The sequence below is a fragment of the Puntigrus tetrazona genome, unplaced genomic scaffold, assembly GCF_018831695.1.
Source record: "Puntigrus tetrazona isolate hp1 unplaced genomic scaffold, ASM1883169v1 S000001062, whole genome shotgun sequence".
NCBI lineage: Eukaryota > Metazoa > Chordata > Actinopteri > Cypriniformes > Cyprinidae > Puntigrus > Puntigrus tetrazona.
In genome coordinates, this window is record NW_025048651.1 from 299,141 (window position 1) to 316,008 (window position 16,868).

A 16,868-nucleotide genomic window follows, 5' to 3' on the forward strand; every position below is an offset into this window, starting at 1 on the left:
TCAGCTTCTTTTATTTGATACCAGTCATGCCTTTAATCATCTCTCTACTTGATAAAAACACCTTCGAATCATATAGACAATGGTTCTAATCAAGGCAGATTCTTCAGATGTGGGCCAACAGCTTTTGCAGCATCAATTTGCTTTTGGAAAGCTTGCCCTCACTAGTTCAGAAACAGAACATTTCAGAACAATTTTGAACATCATGATGAACCACACATGTGGAGAAAGGGAAGAGACATCCACGGTCAGAAGGCCATTTCTTCAACACATCGAGTGCCATTTGATCTGAAGTCAGGAAATAAAGCAATCGACAACTGTTTGCGTTACAAAGGAAATGTATCAGAAGTACAACCGGAAAGGTTCAATTTTATTTTATTTTCATATCAATGGAAAAATATAACCTCATACAAACGTCTGATTCTGTTCATTCATTTTTTTTTTTTTAAAAAGCTTGGTGAATGACTCCAATTAAGTGCCGCAAGAAAAAAAAAAAAAAAAAAAAAATACAACCAAAGCACATCAATGCAAATCAGATTGTGACATCGTTGACATGTTTATTTCGCATCTTCTACGTGGTAACACATTAAGCTCCAGTCCATTGGTATCCGCATGGATTTGGCACTCATTTTCCTGCAAAATAAATGAAGGAGAATAAAAGAGGAAGTGTCTAATTCCTATACCCCTTGAACATGGATTGCTCTGCTAGAAGTCGCACCTCAAGTGGCTAGTCTTCCCTTCCCAGGGCAGGCCAAAGCTCTGCGTATCTGCACCATCCATACCAGCATACTAACAACAGAACCATTCATTTTTAATTCTAGGTTTTTTTTGTTTTTTTTAAAAAGGAGGGGGAGAAAAAAAATATAGCGCAGCAATTGACTTTGAGAAAGCAGGATGAACGCTCGTCGCCAGTTCATCCGAGTGCTGCCCATCCCTGACTACTTGCCGCTCTCCTATGTTTACATAAGTGCATCTCACTGAATTTGCAAACAAGATATTTATCATGTTTATTTATTATTGGTTGAAATAGTAAGAGGGGACGTGGAAACAGCGAGCCCCTCCGTTCATTCACACACTCACACTCCAGTCACGCCTTTAGAAACTCCAGCAGCGTCACTTCCTTCTCGCTCGTATCTTCTGACTAATGGGTTGTGTAAGAGAGGACATCTGCAGGGTAGAGTCTGACACGAGCCCACAGACGTCTCAAACGCAGACAGGCGTACTAACAGGATGCACTAGAGAGGTGGATGATGTGGAATCATTTATTGGAGGGGTCAGAGACACGTGGAGAAGAGGGCTGATGAGGTGAAGGTGGTGGGCCGCTGAGTTTCTCTGCTGGCAGCTGCTGGAATTGAACTCTGAAGGTGGTGTGATGTCTCTCTCTCTCTCACTCTTTCTCACTCATTCTCAGACACTCATCTCAGCGCACACGTCACTTCTGCTTCCACGTCTATGTGTAAAAGACAGAAGAAACCTCAGTGGGTTTGATTTCCATTATTCTTGGTGGAATTTCCACGGCCGGTAATCTGAAAACAAACCAGAAGAAAACTGCTGAAAAGACTCGCGTCAAACGGAGCAAAACATCACAGCTTGGGCAGACTAAGGCCTTCCTTTCAGATTCAATGTTAAATGAACTTCTCGGACAGAAACAAATTGGCTGTGCTTCTATTTTTTGAAAAAAAAAAAAAAAAAAAAAAAAGGCCTGTTTGCACCTAGACATTCGTGTTGCTTGCATTTAAGATGACCTTGTCGAGAGAGGAGTTGCGTGAGAACAGATAATTGAGAAAAAAATCATCTGTAATCACTTTAGAGCGCTAATTTAAACCTCAGTGAACAGTAGTTCACCTCTCCTTAAGTGATTTAATCTTCTGTCACACGACTAATAAAACTAGTCAGCCAATAGGAGTCGTGCTCATATTCCAAAACTAAATTTTGGAATATATTGAGAAATCTTGAGCGTCGAGTACACTCTCTTTCAGGAGCTAACAGACGGATGTGTGAGCAGGATCTGTGTCAAACACGACTCTTCTGGGGTCAGGTGACACTGACGTGAGGTGCATGGCATACCAAGCTTGGCTCTTCAGCTTGCGGAGCTCTTTTGTGGCCCATGTGGCCAAGGTCTTGGTCTTGCTGGTCTTGGACCTCCGGCCTTCAGACAGCAAATCGTTGATCTGAGGTCGAACCTCCACCAGCTTCATCACATCTTTGCCAAAAGTTGTACACAGGTCACTTCGGGGAGAAAGAGGGTGAGTGAGATTGAGCGACGAATAAGCGGCCATTTTAGGAAGAATTAACCCACAAATGAAGTGTAGTGTAGTCAGTCATGTCCTTCTAAACCTTCTAAATGATCGTTTAGCAGTTAGCTTTGAACTCTGGTACCAAATGTGGACAGTAAAGCTGCTTTTGTATTTTAATAATGGCTCATCATCTTGAGCATTGCCACAGATCTAAGAAGATCTTACCCTATGAGTCCGACAGCATTGGCCACGACTCCGTCGGAGCGGTCCTCATCTTCAGCGATGTGGTGAATGAAGGACAAGATGAACTCCACACGAGGCTGGACCAGCATGACGTCAGCTGGAGGAGGAAACAAAGGCTGTTTAACAGGAAGTCCCTCGACTCGTCTGAACATGACCTCATGAGACGGCTGAACTTACGGTGCACATTCTCCTGGTCTCCCTTCAAGCCCTGGATGATGCCTGTGTAGGCCTCCAGACAGCCCTCTCGCAGCTCGTTCAGATAGTCCACCATATCATAGTCCGTCTGCAAGACAGTTTAAACCACTCAGTCCTGTGAACATAACCTCACAATCAGCACGTCAGTGGCTCGTCAGTCAGCCATCACCAGGGCAAAAACAACACCCGACAGCTTTGAAGCAGTGTGTTGCTCCATGCGCCCTCTTGTGGCCTTAGGAGAAAAGACAAGCTTTTTCTCCCTTAACTGAAATTATGCAAACAGGAGAAACAATTCACAATGATACAGTCAGAAGACTTAATTTACCATAGAATTACTATAGTAACAAAAAAAAAAAAATTCCATCTGCATCCAATTAAATGTGAATTTTTAAGAGACGAAAATGTTATTTATATTATCAGGTAACAACCAGTTTGTGATTTTGAAAATTAAAAAAAAAAAAAAAAAAAAAAAAGATTCCAAAAACAGCCATTAATGATAAAGTGTGTATTTAAAGAAAAAAAGAAAAAAATCAGGTCATCATGTTCTGACCATAGTTTAAAACCATGGTTTTGAATATTGAGATCATTTTTTTGGTTCTACCCAGCCCTAGTTGCAAGTTCCAGTTTCCAGCTTTTAATTTATGATTTCACACAGTAACAGCTGTTACAAAAGACAGTCACAATTAGTTTCACTTTTTATTAAATTCACTTAATTTATCTTTTGACTAAGTGCCAACTAACTCTGGTAAACAGTTTTTCTGGCCCGATGCCAAACGACCCCTGTCTGAAATTGACTTTATGCCCACAAATTTCATACAATTATATGGAAGACTTTTTAAAGACCTGTAGAAAGCCTGACTCAATGATTTATAAATGTTGATCAGTTCTAGCACACTCTGTTGTTTAACAGGTACCACAGCTCACATGCTTCCTCAAACAACACCTCCATCTTGAAGAATTTATAAACCACCAAGCACTAGATAAACTGGTTTCAACATGGTGTTGACTGTTTGAACAGAAGAGAAAACTCAGAACTATTAATAGCTACCCAAACAAAAGCAAAAAAAAAAAAAAACAATCAGCCTTAATCTGCTACAGCGTATAAAAAGACAGACGGTGGTCCAGTCCTGTTCCTGGAGAAACGGATTCCTACTGCTGCAGTCCGTAATCTTTGATTTTGTTAAAAATGATCCAAAAATCAATGAGAAAATATGTAACCGTCGCCTTATGCTTGATTTCGGTTTAAAATACATTTTTTAATTTGAAATACGATTGACGTTAACATTAATAATTTGAGAATAAAGTATAAAAATAATCAATCTGCAGGTTTGTTGTGATGAGCTAAATGATCGTTAGGTTGAATCACCATCATTAGCGTGATTTATGCTAATGCTTTTTTCCTCAGTCAGAATACAGCATGGCAGACTTGTTCAGATGATAATATCTGGGTCATATAATTTAAGAAGTAGGCTAGAACCTGTGATGAAGTACAGGGTACCCAGCGGTGTGGTGACTGACAGCTACACATACACCTCAGAACATTACAGTCATTACATCCCACACACAGGATAGAATTCTGCAAGGAACTGCAATACCAGGATCTCACACACAGACGACGACACAGAGGCAAAACTTACAGACTGCAGCTGAAACTAAAACAAGTGACCTACCAGGTAACGCCTTCATTGACAAAAGACATCTGGCTATCACTGGCTGAATAAAACTGGAAATGCTTTGTAAACCTCGCAATCGTACACATTGTACATCAAAATTGAAAATACTCAATGTGGAGACATTGGTCTCTTAATTACTGTAGTATTGGCTCCTTTAGGAATTCTGTCCATTCTGATAGATGTCCCTTTCACCAGGAAAACTATACTAACTACAGTTCAAATATGAACCATCAAGCAAGACAAACAACAACTAGTAGTTTGTTACATGCTTCACAGGCTTTTACATTAACAACATTTACCAAGTATGTCCAAAATATTCACAATCAGACGGGTCCAACAGAATCAAGTAATCAGTGAGTGTTGTGCGTGACTCACCATTAATAAAATTCACACTAAACTCTCTAGAACTCAACTACAGGTGGACTAGTTAGCGTCGCACCCACTGAACACGAGTCAGAAGCACCTGGAGAAGCGAGGGGTCACTTACCTTGTCCACCTGTGCCTGCGAGGCCTGCTGCAGAGTGTCCAGCACAATGTCCAAGTACTTCTTGAATTCACCACCGATGGCCAGAGCAATATCCCCAAACACAGACAGGATCTGGGGTTTCACAGACCGGTGCACATTCTCGTTCTGCAAAGACATGTTCAAACTACTATATGACAGGTACTCAACCGACAAGGATAAAGATCACTGCACAGAGTCTGAAATCCTCGTCCATTCTCGGATGGCTTTGAGTTTTACCACATCTATAGCAAGCATTTTGACAACACTGAGCCATCGTACAAGCAAACGCTAAAATCCAGAAGAGCGACTGTCAAGACGATCCACTGCACACACACTCGTGCTAGTAATATGTAGTATCAGATTCATGGCCCTCTTACTAAAGAACAAGCTGTGCTTAAAGTTCAAAAGAGTTGACCTTTTGCTGCCGCATTTTACTTCCTGTGTGACAGGCCCATTAGTGTGCAAGCTTGTTGTGTGACATTTTTACAGTGACAAAAACAAAATGCATACAAACACCTCAGACTCTGTTTCACAAGCCGTCCTGGAAGATCGTTTGGACCTACAAACACACAAGAGACATGTGATGACTTACGCCCAGGTTTTCCAGCAGCAGCTGCATGATTTCATCACAGTAAGGCAAGATGTTGGCCATCAGCGCTCGGCAAAGATCACACACCAGCCCCACCGCAGCCAGACACACCTGTGCACACACACACACACACAGCACAACTTACAACTGCAACACACTCTACTGGAATACAAGAGTTAATTCACAAACAAGCCATAATTATGCTTGTTTTTAAAGAGCTGTGGAGTCTCGCAAAGTCCAGAGTGGCCACACGTGACCCTGGGGTCGGCACACACCGGGTGAAGTAGACTCAGATTCTCTGTGATGATATAAAATCCTGGGCTGCCTGGCTCTGAGCAGCAGGAGGAACAATCATCAAACACCGGCTCCACCGCAGCATTACCTGATACTCCGCGTAGTTCTTCAGTCCGATAACCAGGAAAGGCTTGAAGGCCTCCATGTATTTCAAGAAGTCACTGCCCAAAACTGGAGAGGGAAAAAGTTCATTTCAATCACGGATCATTTATTTTTTTGTGAACTACTCCTTTCAAACCATACACACACCTCTATACCATGGTACAATAATAAGGTTTGTAAGCATCAGGATGAACAGTAGACATCTGTAGATGACTTCTGTGGAGAGTGAGTGATTTATCACTTTATAAAAATCACACAGTGACTGAACTCAAGCCCTTCAAACTGCATCTCAGCACGTAGCATGCGTTTGACCTTTGCGCCTTCTGCTTTTGGCACATTAACAAGCATCTAATTCCTCTTATCATTTTAAATATTGATAACTCAGCCCTAGTTCAGAAGAGAACAGAGTTGCCTGGTTAGAGAGAGAAGGCCCTCACCTTCCACCAGCGTGCTGACGGCCATCAGAGCGTCCTCCTGAACGCCCCCCGAGCCCGCTGTGCTCTGAAACATGCGCAGCAGAGACGCCATCACCACGTCTGAGATCTGCAGAGCGTCCTGATGCTGAACCTTCCTCAGAACATTCTGAGAGCACAGGACACAGAGGATGAGCCGGTGGGAGAGAGTACACACACACACACACACACACACACACACACTCACCTGTAGGGTGGCACACAACAGGGACTGCAGATCGTTGAACTGGATCCTGTCTGAGGTGCTCTGGATGTGAGACTGGACAAAAGACAGAATCAAGTTTAATTAGAGTCAAAACAAGCCTCATGCTCACACGACTGTTCCTTCTGAAAGAGACGAGAGTCTAAACCTGAACCACAGGACCTTTCAACACCCAATTTAATCCATTCTCATTTTGATAAACTGATACAGATTATTGAATTCAAATACTTTTAGTCTGAGCAGTTTCAAGTTAATGCAACAGTAACTTTACTAAAATGTTACAAGATTTACATAAGAATTAAATAAGCTTTGCTTTTTTTTTTTTTTTTTTTTTTAAATGGAACAATGACTGGAGGATTAACGTGGTAGTCCTGCTCCTCTGGGTCTGTGATCAGTAATAAATCTCCACCTGCATTCAGATGGATCAGTGTTTAATACAGAGCTGTAGTTCACCACACTATTATGAAATCACAATCATTTGCACAGCTCCTCTGAACTACGACTGTGCATCTGAATGTTTTTACTTGAGTCGAGTGTTTGAAATAAATCTTCTGTCATCTACTATAAAACAATAAGTTCAGGAAAGAATTTTTTTTTTTTTTTTTTTTAAATCATGCAGCCCAAAGTCCAAACCCAGAAAAACTTGATTCATACATTGTGATCTCCTTCCTGAATGATGGTGATTCACACAATAAACACTTCCAATCACTTCAATCAAGAGCACCTTCTTAAAACATGAGACTGAGCACAAAACAGGAGAGCTTCCTTGAAACCTGGTAGGGTTCTTGCTCAAGAACATTTTAGTTTTATTACTCTAGAACTTTATATTTTACATATTTTTTTGTACTTGAGTGCAAAATTTTTCAAATTGAAAAAAAAAAAAAAAAAGATTGACATTTTATCGAGAATTGTGCAGCCTTATGCTGATACTCTGGGCAACTTCAAACTATTTTGCCGGGCAACTTTTTTTTTAAACAATGCTTAAGCATTTCTCCTTGAGAATGGGTAACATTTCCATCTGGATAATTTATATTAGTCTTGGGCCCTGCGCCTCTCCTGGTTAACCGTTTACAGAACATAAAGTTGCCTTTCAGCATCGCTCTAAAAGTTGCCCAGTGTCTCAACAGTCTGAGTGGTAGTGGTTTATTAGTCACGCTGAATAAACTCAGCTAGCACTACAAGTGTTTCCTGGTTTCTTGAGTTTCTCCCAGCAGATCAGAGGCACGTCTATAACAGTATCATTCTAATACTCCGCTAAACACCTCCCAGTCTCTTCACCTCCATCTGCAGGACCTGCTGCAGTCGCTCCATGATGACCAGCGTGGTCTTCTGCACCGCCGGGTAACAGTCCTTCGCGCTGTTCTTCACGATCTCCATCAAAGCCTCGTACGCCGCACTGCGCAGGTTATTCTGATGCCCATCTGGCCTAACAGACAAGAAAAGAGTCAAATTCCTCTTCATCTGGCCTACAGCACTCATACCCCACTACAAACTAATCAGGGCACTGCTCTCTAATCTACACCTTTGGATGATTCTTCATCTCATCTTAAAAGGAACAGTTAACAGAAATCCAGTCAATTTCTCACCCTCCTCGTTCCAAATCCAAAACACCTCTGTTCATCTTCAAAACACAGTTTAAGCTATTTTAAGGTAATTCGAGAGCTCTCGGAACACTCCTTAGACAGCAACACATCTGTAATTTTCCCAGACTCAGAAAACATCAGTAAAAGAGTGCATGTGATATCACTGTCAACTTCAACTTTACAACAGGACACAGTGTGCAAAGAAAAATGTCCTCGCTGCACGTTTGGACCTCCAGGTCAATATTACAGTTGTGTTGGTGCCTATTAAGTGCTCATGTTCTGAAGATAAAGGTCTTATGAGTTTGAAAAGACATGAGTGTGAGCAATTAATAACAGGACTTGACTTTCTTGGCGGACTATTCCTTTAAGTTGGCATCTGTTCGACTCCCTTTGTGGTGTACCTGTCTGTTGTCTCCAGCAGTTTCTGGACAATGAGCTCGAAGGAGGAGGACAGGCAGTATGTGCTGGGCTCTTCCTGATCATCTGCAGCGTCTGTGGCTTCATACGCCGCTTCAGCCAAACTGGAGAAAGCCTGAGAACAGCATCTGTGAGTCTCCCGTCACAGGCAAGAACAAATCATGTGTACCGACCAATACATACCCAGCAGACATTGGAGGCCACGCGGGGTTCGGCCCCGAGACCCTCGATCAGGCACTGCAGGAGTGGGGCCAGGTACACCTCATTGATGGCGGCCTCGGGCAGCAGATCACAGATGCGTCCTAGCGTCCAGGCCGTGGTGTCCCTCACCACCACGCTGGGGTCCTTCATCAGCTCGATGAGGGTGGGCATGGCCTGCGGAGACACACCGGACGTCACACACAGAGCCACTTCCTCGCTCTCACACACACTGAGCCCAGCACTGGGCCTCACCTGGATGACCAGTGGCTTGAGCTGGTTGAGCTCGGGGCCCTCCAGGATGGAGCCGAAAGCCATGACGGAGGCGTCACGGTAGCGCCAGTCCGGATGCTTGATGTGCTCTTTGATGAAGGGCAGTACGTGAGGCACCACATCGTCCTCGCAGCACGTGGCCAGCAGCATCAGACACACGCCCGCAGCCTTGCACGGGTTCCAGTCATCATCGTCGTCGTTCTCGTCCTGAACACAGCAAGACCTCCTTCAGACACACTCCAGACAGCAGCTTTAAGCCAGATCAATATTAACGTTCATGACTTCTGGTAAAACAGGTCTCCAGAGAAATCCGTACAGGTTTTCTATACATGTAAACAGCATCTAAAGAGTAGGAATCGATAAAACCTACTCAAGAAGAAGAGAAAAAGTGGTTTTATTGGACAAGCACACAGAACTGGACTTGGGTTGATAAAAGCTGCTGGTCAACAAAAAGGGAGGTTCAGGTCTGATCACGTATGTAACAAAGAGAGACTAAGGTTCTGAAGTGCGTCTACATTTCTATGGTCATGTGGTTCGGACAGAAAGGTGGAGTCCATAAAAATAATTTACTCTATAGTTCTGAATGGCATAGAATTCTGCTTTTTTTGGGATAAATAAAAGGTGGTCTGTCACTTCATTCGAATCGTTATATGAACTACTGGATGTGACTATTAAAATGCAAAAAACTTTAAATGTAAATCCTACATGTTTCGTTTACCTCTATGTATGGCTCGTTTTGTTTTATACACAAATACTGAAGCACACATGAACTTGCGGTAACTTTCAGCCTCTGCATCTCACGAGAATTTAATTTGAGAAAACTAGAATTATATACTGTATACACACACAAAGCTGCCAAAAAGAGAGAAAAAAAAAAGTATAACAATAAAAAGTATAACAGTTGAACAAAAATTACAACCATTAACCATTGATTGTAGAAAAAGCTGTTATCACAAAAAAAAAAAAAAAAAAAAAAAAAAAAAACCTTTTCAAAATGTGGAAATTGAGAGTTTTGGACTCATTTCTGAAGGAAATGTATTGGTTAATGTGAACCCTACACAACCCTAGTCTCAACCCAACCTCAGTAACACGTAGAGCACAAATCTGACAATCATTGTGCTGGCAATCATTTATTTGATTGAAAATAATAGATAAGGGTGTTTAGGTAATTATTACACTGTTCGCTAATATCTTTAGCCTTAGTAGGTGCTGTATCTAACAGCAAAAACTGTTAAAATAAGCATAAGTTCCTAATATAATCACTTTTATAGTACTTTTAACAACACATATTTCAAAGCACTGAACAGTTTCAAATAGGATAAGAGTAATGACAAGATAGCATTTAGTAACAAATTGTTCAGAGTCTCTAATCAATTTGATGATAATCACTAGAAACAATATCCCCAACAAAGCCAGTTCAATTTTAAATGCTTCTAGTGTGCGTTTAATTCAATACTGATTAAATGAGACTAAATGGTAAAACCCTATACTGATGGAATTAAATGGTATAAAAGCACACAAAACGTAACATTTAACCTCCTCATCTATCACGTCATTAGGAGTACCGTAGTAACGGTTACGAAGTAGCAGCTGAAGTCAAGAACGCCGTTTCTGTTCCAAGAGCAGAGGCTGCTTAAAGCCCCTATGAAGAGCAGCATCAGGTTCTGTACCTAAATCCTTCAGCTGTCTCATTTAATCAAATAAAATGCAGTTTGTATTAGCTGCAAAACACTCATGAACATGAGACTGAGAACACAGGGGCCGAGCAGATTAATACTTGATTTTCTGGCTCTGCCATATTCACGAGAGACGAATCAAAACTAACTAGCACGACTGCTTTTGTAGTCACATTGTTTTAATAACTAAACGGTTTTAACTTGAAAGGCCATGTTTGAGACAGATTGAAGGTCTTAGTTCTTTAGCACGAGAAACCAACAAGCTCTTGATTTCGGTTCAGTGTTGATTCACTCAGAAGGAAGTCACTGCCTGGAAACAAGTCCCACAGAGAGCAGCTTTACCTGTTTGGTGAGCGTTTGTGTGAGGATGGGCACCAGGTACTGCAGAGCTCCTTTAGCGTAGAACTTGCTGGTGTGCTCGGGAGGACGGCCCTGCTCAGAGGCCTGCAGACAGATGACACACACGGATCAAGACGAGAGCGTGTGGAGCAGCAGACAGCACAGGACACCAGGACGGCCTCACCTCAGTGGCTTCGATGGCCAGGTCCATCTCCTCGTCACAGACGTTTGACCAGAATTCGATTCCCTGCAAGGCCACCTCATCGATGTCGCTCTTCATGGCCTCTATTGTGATCTGGAGAGAGAGAGCACATCGCTGACATCCACCGTCACAGAGAACCACAAACGGTTTACTCAGTCTAATTCTTTTGTGTGTGTGTGTGGTCTGCTGCTGTACAGAGAACAATCAACATGTTCAGAACTTACAGCAAACAGCGCAGGGCCCATGTACGTCTCCATGTACTGGTAATACAAGGACATGATCTTCACCAGGTTCTGCAGCGCAGCCACTCGCACCTACAGGACAGAACCACACACTCATTATGAGATCCTTGTGTGCGCATGCGCGAGCGTGTGTGTGTGTGTGTGTGTTGGAGACGCACCCTGGTGTCTGGACACTGCGTGGCTTCACACACGACCTGCATGATGAAGTGTCTCTCCGTCTGTAGAGAGAAAGAGTGAGAGAGTTAGGGGCCGGAGCACACAGGCCCCTGTACACACGAGCGAGGGGCGGCAGTACCTCCTTATCAAAGTTGGCTTTGGTGAACTCCAGCGAGTTGAGGAGGGCGTTGGTGGCGGCGAGCTTGACGTTGTTGCTGGGCTCCTCCTTCCTCATGCCCTGGATGATGGCCGTCAGGATCTGGTTGGCGTTGTCCTGTAGGTGCTCAGGGTCCTGTCAAACGTTAGCAAGGTCAGCCAAACAGACGCTAGGAAACACGGGCAGCGAGAGCGTGCTGGATAGGACTCACAATGTCCTGGCAGATGTATCCGATGGCCTCCAGCGTCGACTCCTTCATGTGCTCGGTGCTGCTGGGGTCTGTGACGTTGGCCACCAGCTGAGGGATGAGCTCGGGCCACTGGTTGACGGGGATCTCTGCGCAGGCGATGCCAGCCACACACTGAGAGGCCGAGCTGGGCCGGTACGTCTCTGTCCCCAGAGTCTGCAGGACCTGCACAGACCGCAAGCACTGCATGAACACCTGCTGTTTATCCACGTAACAAGAACACCCGCTCACACCAGAGCTTCTTACACCATCAGCTGCTCTGTAACTTCTTTCAGAACCACTCTCAAGGGAGAATGTAGAGATAAGCTCTTTAAAGTGACTCTTCATCAAATACAATGCTTTACATTTGGTGATCAAACAGCAGCCGTCAAACTCACCAGCAATAGACGTCAATTTTAGTTTATCCTTTAGTTTAAACTTTTGCCTAACTGCAAAAATAGGTTTCCAGTGAAATGCAACTTTTTCAATTGCATAGTATATTCAATCTACTTTCTACCATTAGAGAGTAAACATTGTGTATATGTCACGCTGTTTCTATTAACGGTGCAATGCTAAAACATTTAGTGCATAAGTTGAGTTAATACCCCCTTTTGTCAAAACTAGGTAGTAACCTACACACAGCTGCTGCATCTGACTGGTAAAGCCAGTGACATTCAGGATAACACACTGAATTAAAGTGGATTTCAAGTTTAATGTTTAAAACTTAAAGTTTAAGCATAAATCTAGTAATAAAAAATAAACTGAACTGCTGTCCTGTGATGAAGGTGATCACAGTAACCTGTACTATTGTTTTTTTAAATCCCAATATAACTTTCAGTGCATGTAAAAAAAAATTAAATGTTGATTCATCTGTGTGTACTGTATTATGTCAATACAAAGTCATACGAGCTCTATTCTATGAAGGGAGTGCTCACGTAGTTCTTGATCTCCCGGCGGGCGCTGGCGTCGATGGCCAGCCATCTCTGCTGGTGCTGTGTCTTGACGTCCGGATCCTTAGAGGTCAACGAGTTCTTGACCTGCAGGCCAGCAGCGACTCGTGCCACCTGTGTGTTTCCGGGGTTTGCCAACACCTTGGACAGCTCCACCAGGAACGTCGGCTGAAAGCGACACGGGCAGATTTAACGCCTGTAACGTTCACCTCGGCAGCATGCAAACTTTGAAAGGGCTTGGCTAGCATTCAAATGTGTGGAGGTGCAGCGTCCAGAGCCTCGTCCAGCGCGATGCAGAGACCCGCCGCTCAACAGCAGCCTCAGGTAAAGCTGCATCGATGCCATTTCACTGCAGATTTGGCAAACCGTCCAGCGCACGGTGGAGATGGCTTTCCATTTCAGCGTGTTTTTGCAGCGTTGAGAAGAGTAGCCAATCACACACATCATTTCACAACAACAGCCAATGAGAGGCATTCACAGAAGAATCTGCTCATTTTTTCTTCAGCCATTGTTCCAAGAATCCCCTCATAACAGTGTAGTCATGATATAAGGGACTCATTGTGCAGAGTAGAGATCTTCACCTATAATAACTCCATTACGATTCTCTTTAAGACAAGCCATGTCACTCGGCAGCCATCTTTGATAAAGATGCCGCTAAAGCATCCAAGTGCAGCTCCTAGTTTGAAAACACCAAACTTCACTAAGCTTACGATTACATTTAATACTCAAAATCGCAAATAAATCCTGGGAAATTGTCTCTCTTGCTGAAAAAGCTTTATAAAGCCAATGTCTCAGTTGAGATCAAGCAGTGGCGAGTGTGCAGTACTAGACGTACGTCTCAGAACGCTGACTGTTTCTATAGCAACCGGACCTAATGTCGGATGCTTGACTAGCCGTTTTATTCAGAAGGCGGGACTTCCTGATTGATCAGTCACGTCGAGCCTTGCATTTCTCCCTCATTCAACACTATGAGTGACACGTTTTAGGTATTCTATCGTTCATCTCAATCTCACAATGATGTATTCTCAAAGTTCTCTACGGTGCACAACTGATCTCTTAGTTACAACACGTCTACACTTCCTTAATGAAATGATTCATACTGCAGCTGAACAAAACCAAGAAATCAGCATACGTCTGATTAGATACATTGCTGGACACTGCAAAAACACACTAAAATAGAAACCAAGGTCCAGAGCGCCAACCGTAGCACACAGGACAGGCTGCCAAACCTGCAACAACATGCCATTAACACAGCTTTACCTGAGGGTGCCTAGCCTAGACCCTCAGATCAGACTCTGGAGCGGGCCTGTGCAGTCACAGACTGGACAGAGGAGTCTGGGAGTGTAGAGGTCAAAGGTCACAGCAGACTGAGGAGTACGGAGGGGTTTCCTCACCAGGTTCTCGATGGCCGCCTGCTCCAGAAACTTCTGCGCCGCCTCCAGCTCATTCCGATCTGAAAATCAAATCACAGCCATGAATAAACGTACATTTCTAGGGAGCGAGTCTCCCGCCAAACGCGGCCCGCGCGCCTCGGGAGCCCGGCGATCACCGCGCCGCTTCACGTGAAGCCCCGCGCCTCACGCGCGTCAATGAGCCGCGGACAGCCCCGTAACCGAGCGCACGCCTCAACTCTTGAAACTTTCTGAAGCAGGTCGCAGGGGATGACTGAGCGCTAGCCATGCTAACGCCTAGCCACTTCCTGACTAGCATGCTAACCCACTAATAACTTCGGCAGCTCGAGCTGCCAAACCGCACGCGCCGAGAGCACGCGCCGACGCCCGGCGAACAGCTTTATGTTATCGGAAGCAGGCGCATAATCACATTATCTGTCCGCGTCAGGGACTGGTCGGCGCGCAGGCCGGCAAACGCTCGCTGTCGAACGCGACGCCCCTCGTGACGCCGGATGCGCGCGTCGGCGGCTCGCGTCGACAGTCCGAAGCGGTGAACTCTGTGTTTGTGTGTCCGTGCAGCTGTTGGCGCGGCGTGCGAAGCGCGTCTCAGGGCCTGCGCGGCACTAGCCGCCCGCTAACGCGATCTGGATCCCACGCGTGAGGAAGCGCAGACGCGCGGAACTGACCTGGAGACACGGTTTTCTCGAGGATTGTGATCAGCTCCATCCTGACGGGAGACGGGGGTCGGGAGAGTCGAGTCAGAGTCGCGTCCACGCCTAATACCGAAGACGAGCAGTTCCCGCGGTGCGCCGCTGCTTCTTCTTCTTCTCATCAGCCGCTGTCGAGAGGAAAAGGCCGCGCCGAACTCCCGCCCGCGGAACGATATCACGCGCTGACGTCAGAGGCTCCGCCCATCCGGCGTCACGACGCACGCAGCGTCAGCGGCTCACGCGCCCCGTCTGATCCACACAGGAAGGATTTCTTTACAGTTGTAGTCAGTGTTGGGTGAACAGTAAGAGTAGTACTATAGTTACAAATAAGATTTGGTTACTCTTTATCTTAGGGTGCCACTGGCGTGAGTAATTATATGTTTTATATTAACTGCGTGCACATGGTTAGGGTTTGATTTAGGATTGCTTGAATGTAATTATGCATATTTTTGTTATTATAATAAGTACGTATAGCTTGTGTAACAAGGACTCCGCAAAATAAAGTTTTATAAGATTAATACTGTTACAGTTACTACCCATAAATCCACAATTCAGTAATTCCATGATTTATTTTCATCACTTTCACCACTCATGAACACATGAAGTCAGCAGGCGAGCTGGGAATATGCAAAGCTTACATTTATCGGAAGAAAATATTAATGTTGTGGGTAGAAGATGCTCTGAAGTCGTTGCACATTGCGGCTTGCCCTCTCACCCTTGACTAGGATTGTATATTTAAAAAAAAAAATTCTCACGGACTTACGCGTACTCTTATGATAAAATGCAGCACGAAATTGTACATGGGTAACAGGGGTCAGAGTTCACACTGACCTCAGGAGCTCGCCGAAGAGCAGTGACCACACAGAGCCCTCACGAGCTGACCGTTTGGGACAGAGCCCATGAATTATTAGGAGCACCCCGGAGCTCTGGGATCACGTTACACCGAGTCAGATGAACCGATTCAGTGTATCGACTCGCTCCGTCTGGATCAGTCTGTGAACTGATTCTTCCTGCTCGACGTCTGTCGGGTCACCAGTCACACCCTTCAAAACATTCAAACTGTTCCTCAAAAAGACAAGATTTACTGCATTAAAGAGTGTCCTGCCATTATCTGATACACTTTAATACATTTCCCTTTATGTAGCATCTACACTAACAATAGTCAACAATTTAAAGTGGATCAAAAAAAAAGAAGAACAGGAACGGGTTTTGGTTTTATGTTTAAGGATCACTTTGATGAAAGTTGTGGCACACTGTGGTTCAACTCCATTAGCATATTTACTGATATACTGCTTTGAGGCTAATTATATATATAGTATATTAACAAAACTTGAACTACATTTGCAGTACACAATATTTGTATATTAAGCCAAAACTGTTTTAGTGTCACTCTTGATGACTGCATGATTTTTCAAACATCAGTCCTCAAATGCGAGATATTCAAAGTGCACACGAAGCATTGCTGCTAAACTTCCACAAATCAACATTAGACTATCTTTAGCTGATCAGCATTACTTCCTCACAGTCAATGTGCATCAAGTACAAAATTAGTTTAGCATAGCAAAAGTACAGTTGCAGGGTATTTTAATCAAGATCATGAATGTGTAACTATTTGTAGGATATTTGGCAACCTGTTTCATTAGGAATATGAAGGAATGAACTTTTCACAGATCACTCAATTCAAAACCAATACAGCGACGCGTTGTTAGCCCAAGTTCTACTGCCTTCGTGCACGATATCCCACAATCCTCTGCTCAGCTGAAGACGTAGGCTTTTACCTGTTATTGAATTAGTCTCCATCACCTCCTCAGCTCATCTTAGAGCAGAAACAAGATTTC

The 16,868-nt window shown here is 44.0% G+C and overlaps 1 protein-coding gene and 1 non-coding gene across 2 annotated transcripts; both read right to left on the bottom strand.

Moving 5' to 3' along the window:
• Positions 1 to 356: 356 nt before the first annotated feature.
• On the bottom strand, positions 357 to 15,202 carry kpnb1 (karyopherin (importin) beta 1). Its single transcript, XM_043234077.1, has 22 exons — positions 15,007 to 15,202; positions 14,324 to 14,382; positions 12,915 to 13,097; positions 11,965 to 12,165; positions 11,736 to 11,888; positions 11,599 to 11,658; positions 11,423 to 11,512; positions 11,181 to 11,291; positions 11,000 to 11,101; positions 8,964 to 9,188; positions 8,694 to 8,885; positions 8,495 to 8,625; positions 7,789 to 7,936; positions 6,496 to 6,567; positions 6,273 to 6,417; positions 5,822 to 5,904; positions 5,443 to 5,550; positions 4,833 to 4,976; positions 2,655 to 2,760; positions 2,460 to 2,574; positions 2,065 to 2,226; positions 357 to 1,523 (listed from the first exon to the last, which is right to left on the bottom strand). Coding segments are annotated over exons 1-22 (2,631 nt in total). The 5' UTR covers positions 15,047 to 15,202; the 3' UTR covers positions 357 to 1,522.
• On the bottom strand, positions 5,656 to 5,796 carry LOC122340660. Its single transcript, XR_006250354.1, has one exon. It is a non-coding gene; the product is annotated as a small nucleolar RNA SNORA79 (small nucleolar RNA).
• Positions 15,203 to 16,868: the final 1,666 nt, after the last annotated feature.